This window comes from Lepidochelys kempii, chromosome 2, assembly GCF_965140265.1.
Source record: "Lepidochelys kempii isolate rLepKem1 chromosome 2, rLepKem1.hap2, whole genome shotgun sequence".
Taxonomy (NCBI): domain Eukaryota; kingdom Metazoa; phylum Chordata; order Testudines; family Cheloniidae; genus Lepidochelys; species Lepidochelys kempii.
The window spans coordinates 229,511,768-229,530,366 of NC_133257.1; the positions used below are offsets into that span (position 1 = coordinate 229,511,768).

At 43.1% G+C, this 18,599-nt stretch overlaps 1 protein-coding gene across 1 annotated transcript in view; it reads right to left on the reverse strand.

Annotated features, from left to right (window-relative positions):
* RSU1 (Ras suppressor protein 1) overlaps positions 1–18,599 on the reverse strand; it is a 186,342-nt gene extending 167,743 nt beyond the window's left edge. The window contains exons 1-2 of the mRNA XM_073334125.1: positions 18,485–18,599; positions 18,022–18,133 (exon numbers count right to left, since the gene is read on the reverse strand). Of these exons, the coding sequence (XP_073190226.1) occupies positions 18,022–18,130 (109 nt within the window). The 5' untranslated portion in view covers positions 18,131–18,133; positions 18,485–18,599. The remainder of the gene's footprint in view (positions 1–18,021; positions 18,134–18,484) is intronic.

Below are 18,599 nucleotides of genomic sequence, written 5' to 3' on the forward strand. Positions count from 1 at the left end.
AAAGATTCTGCAAAGGCAATTGCTATGAATATTAGGATCAGATAACTGGTGAGGGAAAAAAGGGCAGACAAGAACATTAGCTATCATACACAGCCTTACTGTACAGAACGGCTAATACTTAATATTATGACAAGCATTTTAAAACTATAACATGAATTACAATTATAAGATGCAGTTTTTTCCTATCACATGAGGAGAAGGATCATTCCAGAGCACCCTGCTTTAAAATCTGGGACAACCTGGTTCTAAAGATTTCCTCTGCAACACAGTGGCAGAAACATTTGGTGCAGCAGTCCCCGAAATGAGTTCCCACAGAGAGTAGGGGCAACTGATGCCATTTTATTCACCCTCTCTACTAATATAAGGAAAGCTAACCATGTACTTTGTGCATCTATTCAACCTCTGCCTGAAATTATCTTTAATAAACTATAGATCAAGGCCCTGACCAATTCAGATAATATTGTTTCAGGCTGCAAATATATTAAGAAATCTGAAAATAGAAGAACAGAAAAAACTTCATACTGCCACAAAAACTCCCTCTGCTGTGTCCTTCACATACCTTCTGAAGCAGTCAATGCCTTTGTAACTATTCTAGGAACATCAAGCTACTAGAGCCACAAGATGGCATTCTAGCTTCATTTTTGAAGTATTCTAAAGCCAGACAACACATTCACTTAATCTGTATTTTCAAAGCAGCTGTACAACACAACACTAAAAATTTAGCATTTTATCAGTTTTTCAAAAAGGGTCTTGTTTTGTAAGTACTATTTTCATGGAAGGGAACAACCATTTTTGAACAAAAAGCATTTTGTTCTGAACGTGACAATATTTTCAAATTTTAGAATGGAAAGCATTTCATATAAAAATAAAAATCACAATATTTCAACTTTTGATTCTTTTTATTTTAAAACCGAAATGGCTATTTCACTGAAATCTAGTGAACACATTCCTGGGTTGAGACATCTCAGAATGAAATTAACCCCTGTAAACAGGTATTGGTGCTTATGCATACCTCTTTCCTAATTTAACTTTTATCATGCTAATCCAAGGTATCAGGTGTGCTGAAAAGGAAAAGTCAGCATGTTTGATATATAGTTTAGTCAGCTCACCACTTGAAAGGTGCCTGATTAACAGCCACAAAGGGAGACTGAAGTCCTATATTCACAAAGCAGGTATACTCCTGCCATCAGCTTCTCCACCAATACTCCCCCACCAATGACTCAACCCTGACCAATGGCAATCAGCTCTACCACCAGGAGCAGTCCACTTTCCAGGTTCAGTCTACCAGCTAGGATCTATATTGCAGTGACTGTGGTTCTGCAGTGCGTATACTTGTCCACTAGAAAGTCATTCCATATAGATAGGGCCCTACAAAATTCAAGGCCATGAAAAAAAAAAAATGCACCCTGGACTGTGAAATCTAGTCTCCTCTCGAGAAATCTGGTCTTGTGTGCTTTTACCCTCTACTATACAGATTTCATTGGGGAGATCAGTGGTTCTCAAATTGGGGGTCCTGACCCCAAAAGGAGTTGCAAGGGGGTCACGAGGTTATTTGGTGGGGGGGAGAAAGTGTTACAGTACTGCCACCCTTACTTCTGCGCTGCCTTCAGAGCTAGACGCCCGGCCAACAGCTGCCATTCTGTGGCTGCCCAGCTCTGAAGGCAGCGCAGAAGTAAGGGTGGCAATCATACCATGCCATCCTTACTTCTGCCCTGCCTTCAGAGCTGGACGCCCGGCCAACAGCTGCCATTCTGTGGCTGCCCAGCTCTGAAGGCAGGGCAGAAGTAAGGGTGGCAATATCATACCATGCCATCCTTACTTCTGCGCTGCTGCTGACGACAGCTCTGCCTTCAGAGCTGGGATCCCAGCCAGCAGCCGCCACTCTCCAACAGCAGCACAGAAGTAAGGGTAGCAATACTGCAGCCCCCTACACAACCTTGCAACCTCCAACTCCTTTTTGCGTCAGGACCCCCCTAAAATTATAACACGATGAAATTTGTTAAATAGCTGAAATCATGAAATTTAAAATCCTATGATTGTAAATTGACCACAATGGACTGTGAATTTGGTAGGGCTCTACATATAGAACAATGACCAGAGGTCAAAAGATGGTAGCTTTCAGTTACTTTAATCTTAGCCTGGATTCAAACCACTAACCTAGAAGTAAAAAGAAAAGGAGTACTTGTGGCACCTTAGAGACTAACCAATTTGAGCATGAGCTTTCGTAAGCTACAGTTCACTTCATTGGATGCATACAGTGGAAGCTGCAACAGACATTATATACACACAGAGATCATGAAACAATACCTCCTCCCACCCCACTGTCCTGCTGGTAATAGCTTATCTAAAGTGATCATCAAGTTGGGCCATTTCCAGCACAAATCCAGGTTCTCACCCCCTCACCCCCATACACACACAAACTCACTCTCCTGCTGGTAATACCTCATCCAAAGTGACCACTCTCCAAGTTTAAATCCAAGTTTAACCAGAACGTGGGGAGGGGGGTGAGTATTTGCTTCAGGTTGCGGGGCTGTCTGTAGGCAAGGACTGGCCTGTCTCCCAAGATTTGTGAGAGTGTTGGTCATCCTTCAGGATAGGTTGTAGATCCTTAATAATGCGTTGGAGGGGGTTTTAGTTGGGGGCTGAAGGTGACGGCTAGTGGCGTTCTGTTATTTTCTTTGTTAGGCCTGTCCTATAGTAGGTGACTTCTGGGAACTCTTCTGGCTCTATCAATCTGTTTCTTCGCTTCCGCAGGTGGGTATTGTAGTTGTAGGAATGCTTGATAGAGATCTTGTAGGTGTTTGTCTGAGGGGTTGGAGCAAATGCGGTTGTATCGCAGAGCTTGGCTGTAGATGATGGATCGTGTGGTGTGGTCAGGGTGAAAGCTGGAGGCATGTAGGTAGGAATAGCGGTCAGTAGGTTTCCGGTATAGGGTGGTGTTTATGTGACCATTGTTTATTAGCACTGTAGTGTCCAGGAAGTGGATCTCTTGTGTGGACTGGACCAGGCTGAGGTTGATGGTGGGATGGAAGTTGTTGAAATCATGGTGGAATTCCTCAAGGGCTTCTTTTCCATGGGTCCAGATGATGAAGATGTCATCAATATAGCGCAAGTAGAGTAGGGGCTTTAGGGGACGAGAGCTGAGGAAGCGTTGTTCTAAATCAGCCATAAAAATGTTGGCATACTGTGGGGCCATGTGGGTACCCATAGCAGTGCCGCTGATCTGAAGGTATACATTGTCCCCAAATGTAAAATAGTTATGGGTAAGGACAAAGTCACAAAGTTCAGCCACCAGGTTAGCCGTGACATTATCGGGGATAGTGTTCTTGACGGCTTGTAGTCCATGCCGCATTTGCTCCAACCCCCTCAGACAGAGACAAACACCTACAAGATCTCTATCAAGCATTCCTACAACTACAATACCCACCTGCGGAAGTGAAGAAACAGATTGATAGAGCCAGAAGAGTTCCCAGAAGTCACCTACTACAGGACAGGCCTAACAAGGAAAATAACAGAACACCACTAGCCGTCACCTTCAGCCCCCAACTAAAACCCCTCCAACGCATTATTAAGGATCTACAGCCTATCCTGAAGGATGACCCAACACTCTCACAAATCTTGGGAGACAGGCCAGTCCTTGCCTACAGACAGCCCCGCAACCTGAAGCAAATACTCACCAACAACCACATACCAAACAGAACCACTAACCCAGGAACTTATCCTTGCAACAAAGCCTGTTGCCAACTGTGCCCACATATCTATTCAGGGGACACCATCACAGGGCCTAATAACATCAGCCACACTATCAGAGGCTCGTTCACCTGCACATCCACCAATGTGATATATGCCATCATGTGCCAGCAATGCCCCTCTGCCATTCACATTGGTCAAACTGGACAGTCTCTACGTAAAAGAATAAATGGACACAAATCAGATGTCAAGAATTATAACATTCATAAACCAGTCGGAGAACACTTCAATCTCTCTGGTCACGCAATCACAGACATGAAGGTCGCTATCTTAAAACAAAAAAACTTCAAATCCAGACTCCAGTGAGAAACTGCTGAATTGGAATTCATTTGCAAATTGGATACTATTAATTTAGGCTTAAATAGAGACTGGGAGTGGCTAAGTCATTATGCAAGGTAGCCTATTTCCCCTTGTTTTTTCCTCCCCCCCCCCCCCCCCCCCCACGTTCTGGTTAAACTTGGATTTAAACTTGGAGTGGTCACTTTGGATGAGCTATTACCAGCAGGAGAGTGAGTTTGTGTGGGGGGAGGGGGGGTGGAGGATGAGAAAACCTGGATTTGTGCTGGAAATGGCCCAACTTGATGATTACTTTAGATAAGCTATTACCAGCAGGACAGCGGGGTGGGAGGAGGTATTGTTTCATGATCTCTGTGTGTATATAATGTCTGCTGCAGTTTCCACGGTATGCATCCGATGAAGTGAGCTGTAGCTCACGAAAGCTCATGCTCAAATAAATTGGTTAGTCTCTAAGGTGCCACAAGTACTCCTTTTCTTTTTGCGAATACAGACGAACACGGCTGTTACTCTGTAACCTAGAAGTGAAAGACACTATATAGCCCATCAAGCCACCCCCTCCCCAAAGGAGGAGAGCCCTGCTTTCAGTGGGCCTTAAGACAATCAGAGCAGAGGACCGCAGGTGAGGAGCCTATAAACCAACCCAGCATCTTTGAAAAATCAGGCCACTTATTTAGAAGCCTAAATTTGGCTCTAGCAGTCTAACAGTTTCCTGGTTTTCACAATCTTGACCTTACCATTTAAGTTTTTGGTGTGGATAAAAAAAACTCCACCTTCACTTATCTCAGACCTCCCCAGACCCAGCCATAATTGCCTTTCATGCATCCCCATGCATGAACCTGAAGATTTCACAGAATTTAAGCCAAACAATATATTTTGGGTGGTTTTTTTTTTGTTTGTTTTTTTTAACTTTGCCTTCTGGTTTTAGAATCTCTAGGATTCACATTTTCAAACTTTTCTCTGCAACTATGAGGGCTACAAACTTGGTTTTCCAATAACCCTTTGCTTTCTGGTCTGGTCCTGTGAACTTCCTAACCCTGCTACCAGGATGGATAAGACATAGCACGCTTGTTCTTCCCCATATAGGCTAACAGTGATGGGCCTCAAATGCTGCCTGCTATTGGAAATCTAAATCCCTTGGTGCCACCTTACCTCATATTTTGGGAGAGCCCCTGTATCAAAAATTGCTGGTATGAGGTGGGTCAAAGGACCAATTTGACACTGGATGCTAAGTTGGAGTCCTGCCCCTTAAGTTTCATTCTTGGATCTATTCCTCCTGATCCCTGAAAATTACCTAGTAATAAGGCAGCGTGGTTCCAACATGGAGCTTTGGTTGCTAAAAAATGAATCCTACTAAAATGGAAAAGTTGATCCCCACCAAATATTGATGACTGGCTCAGTGATATGGCTGACCTTGCAGCTAATGAACGACTGACATTCCACACAAAGGGAATGCCCAAACATTTAAAGCAATTTGGGCTGACTTTAAGAGGTCACGTAGGCCCTGAAGATAGATAAGTCACTTCCCCTCCCCTCCCTTTATCCTAAGCCAGTTTATTTGCTTTGTGTATTATGGTCAATTTGGTGTGTGTGTGTATATTTTTTTTATTTGGAAAAATAAGAAAAAAAACAAAAACCTTGCAATTTCCCTCCAGGTCCCTTCCCCCCAGCATTCCTATGCCTACTCTTCACAGTCCCTCCTGAGTCTCTACACAGAACTTTCCTGCTAATCTTAGTGTAAAGTTATTGGATCTATTAGTGTAAAGGAATGTGTATATAAAATAGTGTATCTAGCACACACATGCACACAGTTAAACCCCCAAACACACTTGGCATGCCCTAGCAAGAGAGACAACAGAACCAGAGACATGGGGGGGGGGGGGTGAAGGGGAGAGGAAAAGGTTGGTCAAGCCTCAAAAATCCTACCTAGGGATGAGAGGTGGTTCAGGAAATTTCAGGGAAACTGATTTCTTTGGCGGGGAAAATGAGGGATGAGGAAGGATAAAAGTTGGGTTTACAATGGTGATTTAGTGGCCATCTTAACCATGGAGCAGTTACCACTACTCTCAAATTCAGAGTGGAATTGCAAATACCCCATTAATGGCAGTATTTTTTGTTCTTGTGTTAATGGTGAGCGAGGTTCTTTACATCTGCTTTAGCAAAGTTACAGAACATGTACCTTACAAGTACACTTACCAGAAGACAAACCATTAGGCTCTTGATTGTAACAGGGTTCTTGTACTATTCTCATTTTTCTTTATATTAACTCCATCAAAATGGGTAAACTAAAATGGAGGGCTTAGGTTAATGCTTCCTAATTATGTTATGCCTGGCCTCTGCTTCCATTGTGCCTAGATACTTTTGCTTACAGTTCTAGTATCTTTACACCAGTGGTTCATAAATATAGACAACAAGCAGTTTACTCAACTACTGTCTGTTTTGAATAATGTCAAGTCACACTGTATTAAATTACTATTGGCTGTCGATGTATGGAAAAAACACGTCCTATCATGAGTCATTTGAAAAGTAGGCTAGACAAAGCACTGGAAAAATACATCCTAGGGAACAATCCTATACAGGAAAGGGGATGGACTAGATTACCCAACAGGTCATTTGCAATGCTATTTTCTGACTATGAATCACAAGAGTTGTGAGTATATAAACAATCATTTTGTTACTACTAACGCTGGACATAGGACCACTAGTATCACAGGCATTGACTTTTTTCAAAGTGCCAGCGGGTGCTTGACCACAGGCTCTGCCCCTTCCCATCTCTTCCCACCCCTACTCTGCCTCTTCCTGCCCAGTTCCGCCCCCTCCTCCCAGCGCATTGCATCCTCGCTCCTCTGCCCTCCCCCGCAGCCTCCTGCATGCCACAAAACTGCTGATTGTGGCAGGTGGAAGGCAGGTGCGGGGAAGGGGGGTGCGTGCTGATCTGCAGGGCCTGCCAGTGGGTAGGAGGCACTGGGGGGCTGCGGTATTTCCCCATGGGTGCTCCAGCCCCAGATCACGCACAGAGTTGGTGCCTATGACTTATTAACTTAAAAAGCCAGTGTAAGAGTGGTAATGGAAGTAGATCTTTTTCGTCCAGATACTGAATCATTATAGGCACGGATTTAAAAGTAGACATGTTTTAGAGTGACAAACAGAATGAAATAATGTTCTGATCTATTTTGGCTTACTCAAGAAGGTCATTTAATACACAGAAAAGAACTAGTACGATACCCAAAAGCTTACTGTGAGGTCTATGAGAGATCAGCAACTAAAATATATTTTAATAATTATTTGTATGCCAGTGGCACCTAGAGGACCCATTGCACTAGTTAATGCACAAACATTGTGAGAGATGGTCCCTGCCCCGAGTTACTGAAGTCCTCAAATCATGGGTTAAAGAATTCAAGTTACAGAGAAATCCACTATTTACTTTAGCTCAAGCCAGCAAGCGACGCATGCCCTCCAGTGCAGAGGAATGCAAAAACAAAACAAAAAAAAAAACCACCCAGGGTCTCCGACAATATGACCTCAGGGAAAATTCCTTCCTGACCCCACACATGGTGATCAGTTATGAACACCTCGGGAACGGAAGTTGTTCATAACTCTGAAATGTTTGTAACCCTGAACAAAATGTTATGGTTGTTCTTTCAAAAGTTTACAACTGAACATTGACTTAATACAGCTTTGAAAGTTTACTACACAAAAAAAAATCCTGCTTCCCCTTTATTTTAATAGTTTATGTTTACCACAGTACTGCACTTGCTTTTTTGAGGGGGGTCTCTGCTGCTACCTGATTGCATACTTTTGGTTCCAAATGAGATGTGTGGTTGACTGGTCAGTTTGTAACTCTGATATTCGTAACTGAGGTTCTACTGTATCTCATAACCACTCAAAATTTGTTCTAGAACCTTGCATACAAATGAGGTCAAACTAATGGGCCTGTTTTCCAAATCACTTTTTTCCCCCCACCCCTTTTTTAAAATATAGGTACAACCTCTGAGTTTACAGATTAATTACAAAGGCTGGTTTCAGAGTAACAGCCGTGTTAGTCTGTATTCGCAAAAAGAAAAGGAGTACTTGTGGCACCTTAGAGACTAACCAATTTATTTGAGCATGAGCTTTCGTGAGCTACAGCTCACTTCATCGGATGCATGCCGTGGAAACTATATATATAAAGTCTGCTACAGTTTCCACGGCATGCATCCAATGAAGTGAGCTGTAGCTCACGAAAGCTCATGCTCAAATAAATTGGTTAGTCTCTAAGGTGCCACAAATACTCCTTTTCTTATTACAAAGGCTATTGGGCTTGCAATTTCATATACTAGTTCCTTCAATATTCTTGAGGGAGATTATCCCACCCCCAATTTAATTACACTGTCTGAGTTTGGCTTCTCCTCAGATGTGGCAATATCTACTTCCATATCCTTGTTCCATTAGCCATCCTGCCACTGCCCACAACTCTTCATTGCCTTAGTTTTTAAGAAGTATTCATTTAGGTGTTAGATCACAACTAGACTATCTTTCATCTCCACCCCATCCTCAGTGCTCAGCATTACCACTTTTTTCCTTGTTTTCTTATTAGATATATGGCTAAAGAACCTTTTACTATTGCTTGCAACTCTGCTTGGCTTTTGGTAGTTCTCACTTCTCCCCTATACTTTCTGACATCCTTGAGGTAGCTCTCCTTGCTGATCCATCCCTTCCTCTGCTCCTTGTAGGCTGCTTTCCTAGTAAGCAGTTTGAGGTGCTTGTTTATGCATGTGGGTCTAGCTAGCTCACGTACCAATAACAGTTAAGCTATGGCAGCATAGACTTCAGTATGGGACAGCTGCTCAAATAAGCCTAAGGTGCCAGGTGGGCTTGTACAGCCCCTGATAAAGACTCTACTGCTGCAGATTTTCTGCCACTGGTACCCACCCTTGCCAGGTTAAAGCTAGCTTAGGTATGTCCCAGCATGCTGCAATCACACACTCCTGACTGCAGCGTAGACATACCCTAAGTGTCTTACTCAAGGCCAAAAGGATGGTTCAGAACCATCAAGTTGGCCTCTAACTGCATAAAATTATTACTCTTCTTCCTCCTCCATCTTAGCATTTGTCACAAACTTGTGTTTCATCTTAAAATCATAAGATCTTTGGGAAGAGTTTCTTCCTATGTGTTTATATAGCACCTGGCACAATGGGGTTCCCAATGCTGACTGCAGTCTCTAGGCAGCCTCCAGCAGTAGAAACAATTATAGTATCAAAGTAGGACTACCAATGGTTGAAGTATCACTTCGTGTTCTACACCCTTAGTTTTCTTGCTTACTGTATTCTTAAAGTATCTTTTGGGCTGAAATTTCTCCTTGTTTTCATCCCAGAGGTGAAGAGAAATCTTTCTACTTGCTGTATGAGGTTCAAGCACTGCATTAACCAGTGCCTTTTCTTTGAGGAACATTTGTCTTCCCCTTGTAGGCCAAGGAAAATAAAGACCAAAAAGCTGTTATTTCTGTACTAAGATTGAGATTTTAATTACACAAGAGTCAGGAAATTGAGAAAGAAGAGTTCTAACACCATAACCCCGTCAAATTGTGCGTGTTCATTTCTCTAGCTAGGGTCTTTTGATATGCAGCCACAACACTAGACAGCATAACAGCATTCAGGAAATACAATGACATCGGAAAAGAGCTGTTTTTCCATACTGCTCTTCTTGTAAATTGGTCACTTAGTATCTATCCTCTCTTTTCTAAGCAAGCTAGCAAATAACCCCAATGCTACCTTTCAGCTTACAGTAGTCTAGACCTTAGTCAAGGTTCAAAGGCCAGGACAAGGTGCAGATGCAGCATTTATTGCTCCGGTGGATGGTCTTCTCCAGTCCATAGACACAAGAACTACACCCATGCTCACCCTCCTGGCCCTCTTTATATCACTATCACCAAGTTCTCTTATCCTGCTTCCAAGAGGCTATATGATGAGCAGCCATTTCTCTGCTCATCATAGAGGAGGGTGAAAAAAAATTGTTAACCTCTGAGGATAGAGCAAGCAGCCATGGGGTTAAATTGCAGCAAAAGATGTTTAAGTTGGACTTTAGGAAAAACTTCCTGTCAAGGTAGTTAAAACATTGGAATGAATTGCCTAGGGAGGCTGTAAAACCTCCATCACTGGAGGTTTTTAAGAGCAAGTTAAAAAAACACCTGTGAAGTACGGTCTACAGAATACTTAGTCCTGCCCAAGTGCAGGGGACTGGAGAAGACCTCACAAGGTCCCTTCCAGTCCTACACTTCTATGATTCTAAGCTCATGTGATTGTCCCAATCAACCTGAGAGATCACTGCTTCTTCCATGACTATAGCCTCTCTTGACAGCTATGTTTCACTGGAACTATCAAACCATCAACCAACAGACAAGTTTGAGACATAGATTTGTCACAGTAGCTGAGCTGCAACACTGGACTCACTTCAAGCAGCCATGGACCTTACAGAATTCAGAATTAACTACAAAATTCACTCTTTCAATTTTATTTCCCCCTCAATAACTCCCTATACACTCAACCACAGCCACTTAAAATGCTCTATCTAGGTTGTATTTCACTAGATTGCTGATGAGAGTCACGGTTCTTCTTTTACTTGTTAAGTTTGACACCTACAGCAGAAGGGATCTGTGGGGCTCTGATGGTTATCCTGTTAATTATTTAAATGTTCAGATGCCATAGGCCAGATACACAGGACTGAATTTTGTCCTTTTAAAATCTCTAAGCTTTGCTGTTACCTCAGATGTGCACCTTTAGTGATTTATAAAACTGCAGTTATTTCTGCCACTGAAGAGCCTACTGTAATTGCAAGCATCCAAGGGGAAGAGCTAAGGTTCAGCAGCTAAACATAATGAAACCTCTTTTTTAAGTTACAGCCATATAAGGGAGAGGGGGCTAAGGCAAAGGAGAGAGAACGCTCAGCTATGGAGCTCTGGTAAATGTTAACATTTATATTGTGCTAGGATCTTAAGGCCACAAGCAGAAGTGAAAAACTCATAAAGTAGGACCTTAAATCAAAGGCAGAGTCTTTGCTGAAGGCCATATGGAAGGAGTCCCACCCAATGAACAGATGGGTTATCCTGGACATAAGCACTATCTAGAAACAAGTCTTTCAGAGACACAGATTTAAAAGACTTGTTGACTTGCAATAACGGTGGATAAAATATTGGTTATAATAGAAATCTGCCAGATTCGCAGAATACAAACGTAGGCAACTAAATACCTATGCTAGAGACTAAATCGGGCTCCTTTCAATTCAAACTGCAGGCTTGGGAGGGTCATAACACTAGCACTTGCAAGAACTACTGCTCTGCCCTACAAGAAGTCTCACCTCCTCTCCATGGTCAAAAAAAAAAAAAACAACCACACACCCCTCCCGTTCCCCCCCCAACCCGGGGGGCAGGGAGAGCATACTGAAGCTGTGCCTATTATGCCTCAGTTCCCGATACCCTGGAAAGTCAATTTTTTATTCCACCCCTCCAGCCTTCCTTTCCCCTTCATTCTTAGTTTAACACAACAGCTAACTCTGAAGAAAAAGTGCTTTTCCTTTAAAAAAAGGAAATTAACAGGCAAGCTCCACACATGTGTGGAGCCAAGATAAAATATTGCTGGTCTGAATACCACCAACATGAAGGAAATAACTAAGGAAGACATTGTGGGCATTATAACAACGCCACTACAGTGCCAAAGATTCTCAGTGACTATTGGAAGATACCATATTGTAATATCACAAGGCCATTCGATTTTATCTGTCACTATACTACACTAGACAGGACAACTACGCCAAAGTTACTATGTGAACTCCCTGTGAGAGGATAACACAAACAAAACAAGAGAACCTTAATACAATGCTGCCTGCGTGCTAACTGGCAAAAATTAACATTTAAGAGTAAAACAAGTTACAGTAAAGCTGTTTTATCTGGCACTTCGCAAACCAGAAAGTTCTATAAACCAGCATTTCTGATCTTCACTGAAATTCCGGTGTATAGTCTGGTTGGCGTGGGGCTGGCAGGGGGTTAGGCCACAGAAGGGGGTGCAGGGTGCCGAATCTGGGGGGTGCTCACATCAGGCAGCTCCCCACATGTGGTGGCCTACCCCAGCTGCTCCGAGGCAGAGGTGCGGCAGGCAGCTCTGTATGCTGCCTCCTCCCACAGGCACCACTCCCTCAACTCCCATTGGCTGCAATTCCCAGCCAATGGGAGCTGCAGAGCTAGCGCTTGGGGTGGGGGCAGAGCACCGAGCTGCCTGCCGCACCTCTGCCTAGGAGTGGCCAGGAGAGGTTGCCACTTGCGGGGAGCCGCCTGAGGTGAGTGCCCCCCCGGGATCCGGCACCCCACCCCCCTCCCATGCCCAACCTGCTGCCCCGAGCCCCCTCCTGCACCCAAACTCCCTCCCAGAGCCCACGACCTGTACCCAATCCCATGCCCCAACCCCAGTCCCAAGCTCCCTCCCTCTTAGTTAATCTGCATTTTTCACTACCTGGCACCCCGCATTCCTCCAATGTGCCAGATAGAACTTTTACTGTACTATCAACATTGTTGCCCTTTCTTTTGACATGGGTATATGAGAAGTACAACTTTATTTACACATTTACACATCTAACGCAGTACTGGAACAAAGGAGTTCAGACAGCACTCAAGAAATCCTTTGATTGAGGAGACTGCCCAACACCACTGGCCAGTTTTCAGAGACCAACTGCTTCAAAAACTGACATTACTTAAAGACCAAAGTCTCCTGCTACGACACATGTACACAGAAACTCACAAAACACCACTGCACATCTTCCCAAGATTTAACATTTGCTTGCATGCTAAGAAAAAACATGCAACACTGAATCTTCACCACATGACAACACCTGCCAAAACATTTTATAAGTTGAAATATATGCTATTTACTTCAAACCATAGCTATGTAACAACTGAAGAATACTTGCTTTTGGCAAAAATAGTTTAGCATATTACAACTCAGGATTTTTAGTTAATACATGGTAATTATTTTCTTGGTGCTGATACAACAATAAGGATAGACTTCAAAGTTAATTTTTTCCGACAGCTTTTCAGAACTAGCAAATACTATCTAACTAAACAAATGACACAATGGGTGCTGAAGCATGACAGCTGACTAGTAATCTGACTAAGTATAAACCAATAAATTACTTAATAACCTTAAGGAAATTTAAGTTATGATGGGTTTTGATTGCATGAACCATTACATTATCTAAAGAGAACTCAGAAGAGAGCAATCTCTGCATAATATCACATTGTGAAAAAAAAAAAAAAAAGTTCCTGTTCCATTATATTTGAATTACACTAGAACCTCAGTTACGAACACCAGAATTACAAACTGATCAGTCAACCACATACCTCATTTGGAACCCGAAGTACACAATCAGGCAGCAGCAGAGACCGGGGGGGTGGGGAAATATTAATCCAGTACAGAACTGTGTTAAATGTAAACTACTAAAAAAATAAAATAAAGGGAAAGCAGCATTTTTCTTCTGCATAGTAAAGCTTCAAAGTTGTATTAAGTCAATGTTCAGTTGTAAACTTTTGAAAGTACAACCATAACGTTTTGTTCAGAATTACAGACATTTCAGAGTTGCGAACAACCTCCATTCCAAAAATGTTGTTAACTCTGAGGTTCTACTGTAGGAGATAATTAACACTCAGGTCCTCAGTCTGTCTCACAGTACAGATCTTGAACCCTCAATAGAACTTTACTTACTTCAGATTTCTTTGCTGAAACAATTACTAATTTATGTTTAATTCTAAAAAAACATTGTAAGAGAAAATTAAGAAAAGGTCTGAGTGGATCACAATCTTTTCTCACTTCTCTAATCCTTAGTTTTCCTGTTGCCATGAGAAATCAAAATCCTAGTATTCCTTTCTTGGGGAAAATAAGTGTTCCTGTTCCCAAGTACAAATGGAACCTTCATTAAAGGTCTAATTTAATAAATGCCAACAGTTGCATTTTAGGTCTATGTTTTGGTCTCATCCATGACACTTGTAAGGCATTATGCATTTTCAGTGTAAATGTATAAAGAAATTTTTTATTCTAGATTAAGAAATGCACTTAGATTTCCCAGCCCAAGAAAGCAAAAAAAACCACACACACAAAAAAACACGCCACCTTATCAAGAGTATATAGTTAATGTACAAAGTTATCAACAGAATAATTTGATTAAAGCCCCACATGCCTGCCCATTGGCACAACATGCTGCCATGGATAGCTACCACATGATTTCACATTTGTCTGTAGTCCATGGGATTAAGATTTGCCTCCTAGACAGAACTGTTTCTTCTTGTTTTGTCCAAACAAGAGTCTGAGCCAGAACACATGCAAGAGAAAGCATGTAACCGACCTTCTATATAGGTGAGTATGAGACACACAAAACTGCAGTAAGTCACACACCTAGCGTAGCAGTTTAGGAGCCAAAGTCTATAGATGGTACAGTTGTGTGTTAAATTCTTAAAATCGCTTTCCAAAGTTCCACACTGGTTTAATATTTTTTGGAAGAACGGAAGTTAAGGGGAATATTTTATCCCAATGGATAATCACATTTCATTAGTACTGAAATATTAAATTTCTTGTAGGACTTTCAGATATGAAAATTCGAAGTTTCCAGCTCTTTAGCCCAAAATGGCATATGTCAGCATATGGAAGAGAAACTACTCTATAATTTATTTACACAGATCTAGACCAGGCAGTGCCTTTCAATTCTGGAGAATTATGTATTATATGTATTATTTTGAATAGAACCTCTCTCCTTTTTCCTCTTGTTTGACCCCCTTTTGTTTCATCTTATTTTCTGTATGATTTCATACACACATTTGTGCAGATCAAGTAATCACACATTATTGTTCACACAGCCTCCAGCATAATTCAAATATCTGAGGATTTTAAAAGCATGTAAAGCTAGTCTAAACTACAAATTTAGTACAGCTTAACATCGCTCAGGGCTATAAAAAACTTCACCCTGTGAGACAAAGTTAGGCCGACCTAAGCCAGTGCCAAGTCTATGGAAGAATTATTCCATCAACCCAGCTACTGCCTCTTGGATACATTTACTACAGCAATAGAAAAACTCCTTCCATCACTGTAATAAGCCTCTACATTACATTAGTGCAGCTGCAGTGTTTCTAGCACACATATGCTTCACTCTGCTCCCATTGATTTCAATGATAAAACTCCACTTGACAGGTTGGCAGTTATTAATACTTTAGAAACCACTGAATTTCTTACTTCCCAGAGTCTTAATTCTCAACCCTACCATTGCTGGAAACAGGGTTTTTGCTACCATTACCTATAGTAGGTGTTACAGGAAGCACTGCTGACAATTCAGTAAATTACTGAGTATTTAACAGACCACAGCAATAGTGAGTAGTATGTTGTTGGAGATGCTAGGCCAAACTCAGCCCTGGCATAAACAAGATCAATTCAATAAATGTTTATGCTAGAATTTAATATGCATTTTAGATTAAATGTAAAGCCAAAATCTTGATCACCAGCAATCACAGAAGAGCCATAGAGCCATTCATAGGAGCATTTACCCAAGCAGCTAGGGCAAACTACAACTCATTGATTTTTAAGATTAATATTACAATGTTCACTAGAAGTGTTTGATTATTTCCAAGCACAGTCCTACAACCAAAAGACAGGTGGGCAAAACCCTCCACGGGGCCCTCCCTGCAGTCAACTGGGATTTATCCATGCAAATCCATTCGCAGAATCACAGCTTTGTTTGCTACTATTGATATTTGGTTAACACTGTTGGTGTTACAGATTGTTATTTTTCATTTATATGGTGGTCCATAGTACAAAGCTCAGAAATACCCCTTTAATTAGGCCAATTAGAAAAATTCATATGCAGAAAAAGTGACTTTACAGAACATAGCAGCGAGAAATCATGAACAATTCGCTTTTTATAATAGCAGTAGTTTTAAGTAACAAAAAATGCATGGTCGTTTTTACATTGCAGTTTAACCTACTGATTAGTTTATAAATTTATAAGATGCACAATCAGGCCCCAACTCAACTAGCCCCCTGAAATCAATGGACTCACATGAGCAGAAACTGGCTCCTGTAAATAAGTGCACACAGTCAACCTGTGGAACTCCATGATGTTGTGAAGGCCAAGACTATAACAGGGTTAAAAAAAGAACTAGATAAATTCTTGGAGAACAGGTCCATCTATGGCTATTAGCCAGGATGGGCAGGGATGGTGTCCCTAGCCTCTGTTTGCCAGAAACTGAGAATGAGTGACAGAGAATGGATCACTTGATGATTACCTATTCATTCATAAGAACATAAAAATGGCCATACCGGGTCAGACCAAAGGTGCATCCAGCCCAGTATCCTGTCTGCTGACAGTGGCCAATGTCAGGTGCCCAAGAGGGAGTGAACCTAACAGGTAATGATCTAGTGATCTCTCTCCTGCAATCCATCTCCATCCTCTGACAAACAGAGGCTAAGGACCCATCCTGGCTAATAGCCATTAACGGACTTAACCTCCATGCCTTTATCTAGTTCTCCTTTAAACCCTGTTATAGTCCTAGCCTTCACAACCTCCTCAGGCAAGAACTTCCACAGGTTGACTGTGCGCTGTGTGAAGAGCAACTTTCTTTTATTTGTTTTAAACCTGCTGCCCATTAATTTCATTTGGTGGCCCCTAGTTCTTATACTATGGGAACAAGTAAATAACTTTTCCTTATTCACTTTCTCCACATCACTCATGTCATATCCCCCCTTAGTCTCCTCTTTTCCAAGCTGAAGAGTCCTAGCCTCTTTAATCTCTTCTTATATGGAACCCATTCCAAACTCCTAATCATTTTAGTTGCCCTTCTCTGAACCTTTTCTAATGGTAGTATGTCTTCTCTGGGATGACGGGACCACATCTGCACACAGTATTCAAGATGTGGGCGTACCGAGGATATAAGGGCAATAAGATATTCTCAGTCTTATTCTCTCTCTCCCCCCCGCCCCCTCAAGGATTCCTTACATCCTGTTCGCTTTTTTGACAGCCACTGCACACGGTGTGGACGTCTTCAGAGAACTATCCACAATGACTCCAAGATCTCTTTCCTGATTAGTTGTAGCTAAATTAGCCCCCCATCATATTATATGTATAGTTGGGCTTATTTTTTCCAATGTGCATTACTTTACATTTATCCACATGAAATTTCATTTGCCATTTTGTTGCCCAATCACTTAGTTTTGTGAGATCTTTTTGAAGTTCTTCACAGTCTGCTTTGGTCTTAACTATCTTGAGCAGTTTACGTCTGCAAACTTTGCCACCTCACTGATTACCCCTTTCTCCAGATCATTTATGATTAAGCTGAATAGGACTGATCCTAAGACTGACCCTTGGGGAACACCACTAGTTACCCCTCTCCATTCTGAGGAATTTACCATTCCCTGTGGGGCACCTGGTTTTGGCCACTATGGGAGGACCGGATATTGGGCTAGATGGACCTTTCGTCTGACCCAGTATGGCCGTTCTTATGACGGCACTACATTGGTGGGAGATCTCCCGCTGCCACAGCCACCACCATCTCTATGGAGGCAGGATGAGAGAGAGCTCTCCCATTTGGCTTAGAGCATCTTCACCAAAAGCTTTACAGCGGTCACAATGAAGCCCCAGTCAGTTGATGTACCTTGGTATTATCATAATAAAAACAGCCAGATAGATTTATAAACAATGTTTGGAACCCAATTAGCACAATGCTGAGAAAATGAAACAGACTGAGAGCTACGGTGAAACTGACAACTGATTTTCAGTGTCCAAACTGAAATGTAACAGTCTGAACAGCAAAAGGCCAAGTCCATCCTAACAGAGACAGATAAGTTGTTTGACTGTCCGTCCTACTGAAAGGGCCTCCTTAAAAGCCAGCCGCCTGCTTCTATCACAGATTTCAGAGGCTGCTGGGGCTGGGAGGGCGACGGGGGTGGTCTTGGCGGAAACCCTCGAGATACCTACACAAGCCAGAGACGTCCAGCATGTTAGAGATGCCCCGGTCACACATGTCCACCTCCGGCTGGCTCTTCTCCCTACTCTCCTCCACGATCTTCTTCAGGGACTTGGACATGGCCTGGGTCAAAACACAAACAGCCGCACGTGACGGGGCTGCGCCCACACACCCACCGTCCAGGGGGTCGGAGGGGGTGGGGGGCGCAGAGACCCGCCGAGATGCGACGCTCAGGGCGCCCCGGCCGCGGGAGGCTCCTGGCTGCAGGCCGGACCTCAGCCAAGGCAGCGTATCCGGGGCAAGCGGCCGCCCGCCCCCCCGCCCAAGCTGCCAGCGCCCGGGGCAGCGGGGGGACCCTGCCCAGGGCGGCCCGGCGCGGCAAGGGAGCGGGACACCTGCGCCCTGAGGTACGCACTCCCCAGGGGCGCCCGGGCCGGAAGGCGGAGCCGCTCCGGGACCCCCGAGACCACTCACCGGTGGGTGCTGCGGGCGGGGCCGTGCAGGACAACGCGGGGCGCGCAGGGTCACTCACTGCCCGGGACACGCCCTGCTAAGATGCCGCCCGCTCCGTGCGCGCAGGCGCACTAGC